The following is a 13,029-nucleotide window of genomic DNA, read 5'->3' on the forward strand; positions in this document are numbered from 1 at the left end:
TCACTGTTGGAGGTAAATCAAAAATCAATTCTCCAAAATTCATTTTTATTTTTAGTCTGACGCGACACGGGCGCGTTTCGTAAAACTTATTACATTTTCAAAGACTTTAGCGACTGCCCAGACAGGTACAAGAGGAGTGTTGTTAACGCATATGTCGACCGTGCTCTCAGCCACAGCTCAGAATGGAAGCAAGTCGACGAAGAACTCTGTAGGGTAAGGCAGGTCCTAGTCAATAACGGCTTCTCCAATGGTTTCGTCGAAGACATCATAAGAAGGAAAGTGAAAAGCCATGCAACCTCTGAAGAGACAACTAACACAACACCTATACCCCCTATTAGACTATTTTACAGGAACTTCTTTTCCACAGCTCATAAAACGGAGGAAAGGGTCCTGAAAGATATTGTTAATAGAAACGTTATCCCTACAGACAAAAATCAGAGGATACAACTGACGATTTACTATAAAACCAGAAAAACGGCCAGCCTACTCATGAGAAACTCTCCAGACACAAAACAGAACGCTTTAAAAGAGACTTAACGTCGTCTATGCCTTCAAATGCCCACTTGGGGACTGTAAGCTCCAAAAAACCCAGTATATAGGCAAGACAACAACATCTCTTTCTAGGCGTTTAACGATGCATAAGCAACAGGGCTCCATTAAGGAACATATAATCTCTTCCCACAACCAAACCATCGCCAGAGAAATCCTAGTAAACAACACAGAAATCATCGATAGATACAGCGATAGCTGGCGGCTTGACGTTTGCGAGGCACTACACATCAAGAAGTCAACACCAGCAATCAACAGCCAATTATTGCACAACTATATTCTACCCACCTCAAGACTCCGCTCCAATATAGAAGCATCAAGAAATATGGACCAATAGGCTTTCTACAAACACTTCTATTCAATATCCATTGTTTCGTGTTCTGTCTTGTGTTGATGAAATTAATAACGAATCAAGTCTCTTTAATTCAATCTGTTCGTCTGAGCGTCGCCTATCATTATACCGGCTTGGATGCCTTTACGAAATATGAATACATTATAAACAATAGCTTCAGTCAAATATTTGTAGGTGAACATTATATGTTGTCGCATATATTGGCTCAAAATATAACATTACTGATGGGATTTTTTTTTCTAAATTTGTTTTAGGGATTATTTCGTCTATGTTCAATTTACAAATTAAAATAATTTCACATATGACTCTTAACTAATTGTCTGAAACGCAAATGAATCGGAGAAATGAATTCTTGCACCCTTTACAGATGGTCAACAAGTGCAATGTACTGAAAGAGCAAGTCGTGGAAGCCACCTCCATTCACAGCTTAAGGGCTCGATTAGACAAAAAATAACACTTGAACATCAGGAAAGTTACAAAGGAACCAGATACCAGAAGGTTAGTATACGCGTCGCCCTGTAGTCACTGGTTAATCAGTCCATACTCTTCATTTGCCACTCCGTACAAAATCCAACCATCTAACATAACCGAAAGAGTACGAACCTAAGCAACCCACCTAACTTTTTGAGTCCGATGTATGGAAAACGTGAATATCTGCAAAGTATTACTTTTCATAGTAGGCTGCACTTGTAACGTTCCTTACCATAACGTAAACAATGTAACCTATTAGTTGAGGAGTTGGACTGTTAGATCAGCATTGTTACGCGAGTTCCCTCAGTCTCAGCAGGCAGCACCCACCCCCACCCTCCAAACACACAGCGCCAGCGAGAAGAGGTTAGGCCATCAGGTAGCAGCCACCCCCACCCCCCTAACACACACCGTCAGCGAGAAGAGGTTAGGCCAGCAGGTAGCAGCCACCCCCACCATCCCTAACACACAGCGCCGGCGAGAAGAGGTTAGGCCAGCAGGCAGCACCCACCCCCACCCCCCTAACACACAGCGCCGGCGAGAAGAGGTTAGGCCAGCAGGCAGCACCCACCCCCACCCCCCAAACACACAGCGCCAGCGAGAAGAGGTTAGGCCAGCAGGCAGCACCCACCCCCACCCCCCAAACACACAGCGCCAGCGAGAAGAGGTTAGGCCAGCAGGCATCAGCCACCCCCACCCCCCAAACACACAGCACCAGCGAGAAAAGGTTAGGCCAGCAGGCATCAGCCACCCCCACTACCCTAACTGCGCCAGCAACTGGTCCGGGTTGCCACTGGCTGCCTGTCTCCCGTCGGTACTTTGTTTTATCGAAAGACGTTCACGTCTGCCTGCATTTCCTCCCTCGGTATTTCTCCCTCCCTGCAGAGACCGTTTGATTGATGCAGTGAAGACCATCACTCCGTACTCCAGCAGCATCTTCAACATGCGCCACCGTAACTGTTACGGCGCCAGTGACCTCACGCACCCGCCAGGTGCTGTGAGGTCATTCACATTTCCACATTCATTGAGGAATGATTTGGGTTGGTCATTTGTTCTGGTGGCTATATAGTTTTCTCGCTGCATTCCTGCTTCTCTCTTCTCTCCTCACGTAGATGCTAGCGTCCCTCTCCATCCTGCTCTGTTCCATTCCTGGCTCTCTTGGTCTGTCCTATTCACGGTCCTCCCGCTATCCCAATTCTGGCCCTCCTACTCTGTTCTATTTCTGTCCCTACGGTTCCGTTCCATTTCTTAATATAAGTGGAGCCTACCAGTGAGCGTAGGTTGCCAGTGCTCCAGACGGAGTCTCGCTAGTACTCACTGCTGTACATTAACAGCAGGTCCAGTGCCCTCTCCATGTCCATTACACTCGTCTCAACTATGTAACAGAACCCAGTGGTCGCTGGATTCTCCAAAACCTGTTTCTCCCGTCTCTCATGTCTGTAGGTGCTGGTGTGTGTGTGTGTGGTGAGAGGGGTCAAGATGGATGCGTAGGAGGATGAGACGTGACCTAGTATAAAACAGTAAGTCGGTCTCTTAAGAGTGTCTAGTGTGCAGGGCTGGACACGTTTCAGTCACATAGCTATGGCGTCTCTATAGCCATTTGACTGAAACGTGTAACGTGTGCGTCTGGATCTAGGCATACCTGCTTGATACCTGCTTGATGGGGTTGATCCCTGCTTGATGGGGTTGATACCTGCTTGATGGGGTTGATACCTGCTTGATGGGGTTGATACCTGCTTGATGGGGTTGATACCTGTTTGATGGGGTTGATACCTGCTTGATGGGGTTGATACCTGCTTGATGGGGTTGATACCTGCTTGATGGGGTTGATACCTGCTTGATGGGGTTGATACCTGCTTGATGGGGTTGATACCTGCTTGATGGGGTTGATACCTGCTTGATGGGGTTGATACCTACTTGATGGGGTTGATACCTGCTTGATGGGGTTGATACCTGCTTGATGGGGTTGATACCTGCTTGATGGGGTTGATACCTGCTTGATGGGGTTGATACCTGCTTGATGGGGTTGATACCTGCTTGATGGGGTTGATACCTGCTTGATGGGGTTGATACCTGCTTGATGGGGTTGATACCTGCTTGATGGGGTTGATACCTGCTTGATGGGGTTGATACCTGCTTGATGGGCTTGATACCTGCTTGATGGGGTTGATACCTGCTTGATGGGGTTGATACCTGCTTGATGGGGTTGATACCTGCTTGATGGGGTTGATACCTGCTTGATGGAGTTACAATGACTATCTAGTACACGCCACTTCACAAACTGTGAGTTCTCTCCAACTCTCCAACTACACAAGTAGTAATAAATGGCCAAACGCTTCTGGTACTGAGGTACCCGACGCCAACAGACGCCAGCACCAGAGCATACAGCAGCAGCAGCAGTACCAGCAGCACCATCACTAGCAGGAGCAGAAGCAGCAGCATGAACAGCAACAGTATCAGCAGCAGATGCAACAGGAGGAGCAGGAGTAGCACCAGCAGGAACAGAAGCAGAAGCAGCAGTAGGAGCAGGAGCAGCAGCAGCAGCAGCAGCAACAACAGCAGGAGCAGCAGCAGGAGCAGCAGCAGCAACAGACCAACCACAATCATCCGTTTTCCTCTGGTTTAGCAAAATATGCAAACATGATAAATCTGAGACCTGAGATCCAACGCTGACTGTCACATGAACTCGAGGATTTGGAACATAAATCACAAGGAGAAATATATTTCATAAGTAAATACAGCAACATACACAAGATGAAAAGATAATCTCATCGAAGGTCATGATAAATATATCTATCCATAAATCTTGTACTTAACATAAATCTTAACACGAAAAACACAGCATCACAGCGAAAAGGAAAAAGAATTTCCAACATGAGTCAAATATATTGATTATTATCAACGAACGAGGACGAGTAAATCATTGCTCACAGTTGCTCAAGTATTGAATTCAAGATGGAAATTCATAATAGAATGAAGCAAAATTGCAAATACATATGTATATGTAATGGCTCTCTTGTTGCGTGTAACTTATCATATTTACTTTTGAAGGTTATCTTGAGGTTATCTTGAGATGATTTCGGGGCTTTAGTGTCCCCCGCGACCCGGTCCTCGACCAGGCCTCCACCCCTAGGAAGCAGCCCGTGACAGCTGACTAACACCCAGGTACCTATTTTACTGCTAGGTAACAGGGGCATAGGGTGAAAGAAACTCTGCCCATTGTTTCTCGCCGGCGCCTGGGATCGAACCCAGGACCACAGGATCACAAGCCCAGGTGCTGTCCGCTCGGCCGACCGGCTCCCTAAGGTGTGTATAGTGGTTACGTCAAAAACCCGACCTTTTAACATGCTCCAGTAATTTACGTCTTAGGAAAATAACAATGATATGGGAGTGTGTGACTGATTTGCGTCGCCAAAATTCACATCCATTTTCATTTCTTCCGCTGCTTTGTATTATCAACATTACGTTTGTGTCCACACTTTCTCGATTTGCTTCCATGCCCAATGTTCGTGTTCTATTGTATTAAGGAACAGGTCTGTGGGAACTTCTGTGTAGTACTCCTCTCACAGTTCTTACACCTCCATTGTTGTGTGTATAAACTCTCTCTCCATATTTTCGTTCTTCTTGAGGAAATTGCATGCTAGGGCTGCATATTCGAAGGTAGTCTTACGTATGTTGGAGACCGTACTCGGAGGTTCCTTATCTAAGTTTCTGATGTATATCCGGGTATGTGTCAATTAAGCATATGCTGCAGACGTCATTCTGTTATTCAACTAGTTGTGCTTGCGGGGGTTGAGCTCTGGCTCCTTGGTCCCGCCTCTCAACTGACAATCAAATAATGTACAGATTCCTGAGCCTATTGGGCATCATCATATCTACATTTGAAACTGTGTATGAAGTCAGCCTCCACCACATCACTGACTAATGCATTCCACCTGTTAACTACTCTGACACTGAAAATGTTCTTTCTAACGTCCCTGTGGCTCATTTGGGTACACAGTTTCCACCTGTGTCCCCTTGTTCGTGTACCACCCGTGCTAAACAGTTTATCTTTATCTACTCTATCAATTACTCTGAGAATTGTATAGGTAGTGATCATGTCTTCCCTAACTCTTCTGTCTTCTAGTGTCGTGAGGTTTAGTTTTAGCAATCTTTCCTTGTAGCTCATACCTCTCAGCTCGGGGCCAGCCTGGTGGCATACTCCTGAACTTTTTCTAATTTCGTTTTGCGTTTAACTAGATGTGGACTCCAGGCAGGAGCAGCATAATCCAGTATTGGTCTGACATATGAGGTATACAAGGTTCTGAATGATTCCTTACACAAGTTTCTGAAGAAAGTTCCTATGTTCGCCAGCTTTGCATACGCCGCTGATGTTATTCTTTTGATGTGGGCTTCAAGGGACAGGTCTGTGTGTGAGTTTTTACTATATGTGTTTACTATGTTTGCCTAAAGGATCGAGCTGTTAGCTCTTGGACCCCGCCTTTCTAACCAGTTGTCTAATGTACTGGCTCTCCTCTTATATTCCTCTAAAATATCTGCTACATATATTTCTCTTTCTCACACACACACACACACACACACACACACACACACACACACACACACACACAGACACACACACACACACACAGACACACACACACACACACACACACACACACACACACACACACACACACACACACACACTCACACACTCACACACACACACACACACACACACACACAGACACACACACACAGACACACACACACACACACACACACACACACACACACACACACACACACACACACACACACACACACTCACACACTCACACACACACACACAGACACACACACACAGACACACACACACAGACACACACACACACACACACACACACACACACACACACACACACACACACACACACATACACACACACACACACACATCCCCAGGATTCAGGCCGTAGCAGCTTTCTAACTTCCAGGTACATATTTACTGCCAGGTGAACAGGTGCCTCAGGTGAAAGAAGCTTTGCACATTTGTTTCTACCTCGTTCCAGAATCGAACCCGGGCCCTTTTGGCTACAACTCCTGGGCGCTGTCTACTCGGCTGTGTGTGCGCGCGCTCATGCGCGTGCGTATATGTGCCCAAGTGACCATTTTCCTCAATATTTCCTCCATAAATCAAGCCAAGACACCGGAAAAAGGTCAGTATGAGATTAAAGTGTAGGCAATATTGCATGCACCTTGCACATATCTCATCACCTTTGCGGATAAGAGGTAGATAACACCATGGCAACGGAGGCCGGCGGCCGCACGCAACATCCGCGCCCTAATACTCCCAAAGTCTCCTCCCAGTTCCTATTGCCTTTCCTCCTCCCACAACTCTCCGGGGCTTTACCTCACCAAATAATTGTGATAACTTCGCGGTCCGGATAATTGGCCGGTTGGGCTCCTAATGCGGCGTCTTACAACCCAAATGCGGACGTTATCCCAGAAATTGTTTTGTTGCTCTAGATCAATTTTTACCAGTTGCTGGACCGTATAGCCGGAGGTCACTAAACTACCAGTAAGTGGACCATGTAGCCGGAGGTCACTAAGCTATTAGTAGCTGGTCCATGTAGCCGGAGGTCACTAAGCTATTAGTAGCTGGACCATGTAGCCGGAGGTCACTAAACTATCAGTAGCTGGACCATGTAGCCGGAGGTCACTAAACTATCAGTAGCTGGACCATGTAGCCGGAGGTCACTGAACTATCAGTAGCTGGACCATGTAGCCGGAGGTCACTAAACTATCAGTAGCTGGACCATGTAGCCGGAGGTCACTAAACTACCAGTAAGTGGACCATGTAGCCGGAGGTCACTAAGCTATTAGTAGCTGGTCCATGTAGCCGGAGGTCACTAAGCTATCAGTAGCTGGACCATGTAGCCGGAGGTCACTGAACTATCAGTAGCTGGACCATGTAGCCGGAGGTCACTAAACTACCAGTAGCTGGACCATGTAGCCGGAGGTCACTAAACTACCAGTAAGTGGACCATGTAGCCGGAGGTCACTAAACTATCAGTAGCTGGACCATGTAGCCGGAGGTCACTAAACTACCAGTAGCTGGACCATGTAGCCGGAGGTCACTAAACTACCAGTAAGTGGACCATGTAGCCGGAGGTCACTAAACTACCAGTAAGTGGACCATGTAGCCGGAGGTCACTAAACTACCAGTAAGTGGACCATGTAGCCGGAGGTCACTAAACTACCAGTAAGTGGACCATGTAGCCGGAGGTCACTAAACTACCAGTAAGTGGACCATGTAGCCGGAGGTCACTAAACTACCAGTAAGTGGACCATGTAGCCGGAGGTCACTAAACTACCAGTAAGTGGACCATGTAGCCGGAGGTCACTAAACTACCAGTAAGTGGACCATGTAGCCGGAGGTCACTAAACTACCAGTAAGTGGACCATGTAGCCGGAGGTCACTAAACTACCAGTAAGTGGACCATGTAGCCGGAGGTCACTAAACTACCAGTAAGTGGACCATGTAGCCGGAGGTCACTAAACTACCAGTAAGTGGACCATATAGCCGGAGGTCACTAAACTACCAGTAAGTGGACCATGTAGCCGGAGGTCACTAAACTACCAGTAAGTGGACCATGTAGCCGGAGGTCACTAAACTACCAGTAAGTGGACCATGTAGCCGGAGGTCACTAAACTACCAGTAAGTGGACCATATAGCCGGAGTTCTATGAACTAAACTCAAACTTAACCATTAAATATGTACAAAGTAAAATAAGAATAAAAAAAAAAAAATTAATAATATATTCTACTAACAGATTTATCGTGTTGGGCGAGAGAGACTTTTTTATAACAAGGAGCAAGGCTCAATATTGTTTAGTCTTCCATCACGCAACTTTATATATATATATATATATATATATATATATATATATATATATATATATATATATATATATATATATATATATATATATATATATATATTTGAAGGAACTGGGTTCTAGGCTCATTGAAACAACAAGGGACCCGAGAGCTGCAAGCTTTCTTTTCCAGCGCCTCAGTGTGGCGATACAGAGGGGAAATGCGCACTGCATCCAGGGTTCCTGCCCGCCATCTGAGGAGCTGGAGGAACTCGACAACCTATGACAACCATCTTTGTAACCCATATGTAACTCCTTTTTTGTAACAAAGTTCAAATAAAGTAAATATATATGTGTACATACAAAAGAATGGGGGTGGTAGGAGAAGATAATATTAGTGTTCAGTGAGAAACCACAAGGTCTCCTCTGAATACTTTTTATTTTCTTCTCCGAGGCTATGGGTCCCCACATTGGCACCAGAGGTGGTACCCTCACAAACTTTTATATATATATATATATATATTTTTTTTAATATGGAAGGGAGTACCACCTCTAGCTGGAAGAAGGGGGACCCATAGCCTCGGAGGAAACCACGCATAACGCATTAGAGGGAATGTTTAGTTTACTTTCCAACAAAAATTTGTAGGGGAAGGTGCTACGTGTGGGTGGAAGAAGGGGACCCACAGCCTCGGAGAAAAGCACACATAATGCATTAGAGGCACTAACAGGTCCCCTCCAATGCAGTTTCCATGTTTTTTGTCCCCCCCCCCCCTCTCTCCTTCTTTTATGTTTTGTTTTGTTTTATTTGGTAGTGAAAGGATACGACCCAATTATCTTGTGTAATCTTCAAGACACAGAGCACTGGCTGCCTTTCTCAGCGTTAAGTTTCATTATCTTATTATTATTAACATCTTTATTGACAAAATTAATTACAATTTGTTTCATTATCTAGGGCGTTCCTTAGCTGCTGGAACTAGATACAAGTACGCACGAAGGAGACCCCCTTAGCTGCTGAAATTACTGACTAGAAAGAATTAGGTCCCTTTGGTGCTGGACGAGCACATCTCCTATACCAGGTGAGTACGACGGGCTCACCATAGCCCGTGCTGCTTGGAACTTTTTTGTTCCGAGAGGCTGAATCCAAAACAACAACATGATGCTGGAACTGCATGCAAGGAAGAAATGGCTGATAGAATGTCCACATGGTCGTCCACAACATTTGATATCTCCCAAGCACATGGATATCCTTGTGGCAGTCTGTGTGTTATCCGTTCGTCAACCTCTGTGTTAATTGTGGAGGAGGTGGATGACTTATACCCGATAACATCTTTGTACCGGGAAGCTGATGAGAGGTGCTAGAGACGGCTGTGTTCCTGGCAGCTGATGAGGGTCATTAGAGAGTGTTCCAGGCAACTGATGAGGGTCATTAGAGAGTGTTCCTGGCAGCTGATGAGGGTCATTAGAGAGTGTTCCAGGCAACTGATGAGGGTCATTAGAGAGTGTTCCAGGCAACTGATGAGGGTCATTAGAGAGTGTTCCAGGCAGCTGATGAGGGTCATTAGAGAGTGTTCCAGGCAGCTGATGAGGGTCATTAGAGGGTGTGTGTTCCAGGCAACTGATGAGGGTCATTAGAGGGTGTGTGTTCCAGGCAGGTGATGAGGGTCATTAGAGGGTGTGTGTTCCAGGCAGGTGATGAGGGTCATTAGAGGGTGTGTGTTCCAGGCAGGTGATGGGGCTGTGTTAGAACTTGTTTTCATGAACAAAATCGATGTTTTCGTCCTACTCGCCACAGCATTGCTCAGAACGAGCTCCAATAACCAGGAGTAACCAGGGATATTGTGTTCTGCAGAGTTGTATGCTTGCTTAAAATGAAGTCAAATACGTGTTTACATTTTTGACGTGAATTAAAACTCTCCATAAAGGGAATGATATATTCAGGGACCACAGGAACAAGAGGAACCCGTCTTGAAGAAACTACAAATTAAAGAACCTTTCCTCTTACAAATTACGTCGCTTTTCGCTCGTTTGTGCTACGGGAAAAAAAAGAACGTAATTTGAAAATAAAAATATAATTGAAATTTTTTCTTCTTCTAAAACAGCAAGATAATAGTCCTTTGGTAGATTAAGAGGACAGTAAATTCTCCTAAGGTTTCAAAACGTCACGAAAACTGTTAATTAAAAGTTTCCTCTCCTAACCTAACAGCCTAAGCCAGAGGACCCAAAACAGAAAACGGAACAGTACTTCACTTTCGGGAGCCGATTTCATTTTCAATAAGGTCTTATTTTAGCGTGAGTGCGCATACGAGGGAAATGCGACATAATTTGTAAGAGGACGGGTTGAATAATGATTACTTCCCAACACACATGTCGCGTAACAAGGATGAGAAACGCTGTTATTTACGATACAATGTTGAGAGTTTCTAGGTCATTAACAGCCTCAGTCTTGGCCGTTTACAACATGTATGGGTATTGTCCCTTCCTGGGAGCCGGTCGGCCGAGCGGACAGCACGCTGGACTTGTGATCCTGTGGTCCTGGGTTCCATCCCAGGCGCCGGCGAGAAACAATGGGCAGAGTTTCTTTCACCCTATGCCCCTGTAAGCTAGCTGTAAAATAGGTACCTGGGTGTTAGTCAGCTGTCACGGGCTGCTTCCTGGGGGTGGAGGCCTGGTCGAGGACTAAAAAAACAAGCCCCGAAATCATCTCAGGATAACCTCAAGATAACCCTCTGCCCCAACATCCCATAACCCCTTCCTTGGCCCCCAGCATTGATGCCCCCTCTCACTCTGCCTTCAGCATCCTAAGACCCTTCTATTCCCAGCATCCCATGACCCCTCTATCTATTCCCGGCATCTCCCGACTCCTCTATCTACCCCGAGCACCCCTCGACCCCCCCTCTATCCCCCAGCATCCAACTACCTCTCTATCCCCCCCTGCATTTTCTGACACTCTTTTTCTACAGGTAATCCACAGCATCCTCATCAACGTTTATTTGACGAGGGTGAATCATACTCATGATGGATGAGGGGTGAGTCAGTGTGCGTGAAGATGAATCAATGTGACTGAGGGTGAGCCGGCTCCAGTTCCTCCTTGAAGGGCGGATTCTCTACTTTCCGGAAGATTGTATCTCAAACTCTCATTCCGTCTATATTTAATCACACGAGAAATATTCAGACTTCATTAAACGGAGCTCAAATCAAACTCGTCACGATCTTATTTCCAGCGTATTTGTTCTTCGAACGTCGGCCATGTTCACGTCAGCAGGAAAGGTCCACAATTCGTCTTGAGAAAACACTCGAGGTGAACGACAGCTCTCTTCATATTTGCTGAACACGCGAGTCTAATTTGGTTTGTTATCTCAACTTATCACACTGAGAAATTAGTATTCCTGCTCATCTTGCTCAGTTGGAGAAAGGCTGAAGATGTCTGCTCCACCCCCGGGGTACCTGAAGATGTCTGCTCCACCACCGGGGTACCTGAAGATGTCTGCTCCACCACCGGGGTACCTGAAGATGTCTGCTCCACCCCCGGGGTACCTGAAGATGTCTGCTCCACCACCGGGGTACCTGAAGATGTCTGCTCCACCACCGGGGTACCTGAAGATGTCTGCTCCACCCCCGGGGTACCTGAAGATGTCTGCTCCACCACCGGGGTACCTGAAGATGTCTGCTCCACCCCCGGGGTACCTGAAGATGTCTGCTCCACCCCCGAGGTCCCTGAAGATGTCTGCTCCACCCCCGGGGTACCTGAAGATGTCTGCTCCACCCCCGAGGTACCTGAAGATGTCTGCTCCACCCCCGGGGTACCTGAAGATGTCTGCTCCACCACCGGGGTACCTGAAGATGTCTGCTCCACCCCCGGGGTACCTGAAGATGTCTGCTCCACCCCCGGGGTACCTGAATATGTCTGCTCCACCCCCGGGGTACCTGAAGATGTCTGCTCCACCACCGGGGTACCTGAAGATGTCTGCTCCACCCCCGGGGTACCTGAAGATGTCTGCTCCACCACCGGGGTACCTGAAGATGTCTGCTCCACCACCGGGGTACCTGAAGATGTCTGCTCCACCCCCGGGGTACCTGAAGATGTCTGCTCCACCCCCGGGGTACCTGAAGATGTCTGCTCCACCCCCGGGGTACCTGAAGATGTCTGCTCCACCCCCCGGGGTACCTGAAGATGTCTGCTCCACCCCCGGGGTACCTGAAGATGTCTGCTCCACCCCCGGGGTACCTGAAGATGTCTGCTCCACCACCGGGGTACCTGAAGATGTCTGCTCCACCCCCGGGGTACCTGAAGATGTCTGCTCCACCCCCGGGGTACCTGAAGATGTCTGCTCCACCACCGGGGTACCTGAAGATGTCTGCTCCACCCCCGGGGTACCTGAAGATGTCTGCTCCACCACCGGGGTACCTGAAGATGTCTGCTCCACCACCGGGGTACCTGAAGATGTCTGCTCCACCCCCGGGGTACCTGAAGATGTCTGCTCCACCCCCGGGGTACCTGAAGATGTCTGCCTCACCCCCGGGGTACCTGAAGATGTCTGCTCCACCACCGGGGTACCTGAAGATGTCTGCTCCACCCCCGGGGTACCTGAAGATGTCTGCTCCACCACCGGGGTACCTGAAGATGTCTGCTCCACCACCGGGGTACCTGAAGATGTCTGCTCCACCACCGGGGTACCTGAAGATGTCTGCTCCACCCCCGGGGTACCTGAAGATGTCTGCTCCACCCCGGTACACGGTGAGTGAGTTATGGTGAGTAAAGTCATCTATCAGAACTGGGACCATCCCAGCAGATAGTCA

The 13,029-nt window shown here is 47.5% G+C and overlaps 1 protein-coding gene across 1 annotated transcript; it reads left to right on the plus strand.

Moving 5' to 3' along the window:
• The first annotated feature begins 11,652 nt into the window (after positions 1-11,652).
• LOC138368333 (uncharacterized) lies at positions 11,653-12,975 on the plus strand. Its single transcript, XM_069330862.1, has one exon. The coding sequence runs from the start codon at positions 11,653-11,655 to the stop codon at positions 12,973-12,975; it is 1,323 nt and encodes a 440-aa protein (XP_069186963.1).
• Positions 12,976-13,029: the final 54 nt, after the last annotated feature.

The sequence above is a fragment of the Procambarus clarkii genome, chromosome 3 (assembly GCF_040958095.1).
Source record: "Procambarus clarkii isolate CNS0578487 chromosome 3, FALCON_Pclarkii_2.0, whole genome shotgun sequence".
In the NCBI taxonomy this organism is placed as follows: Eukaryota; Metazoa; Arthropoda; class Malacostraca; order Decapoda; family Cambaridae; genus Procambarus; species Procambarus clarkii.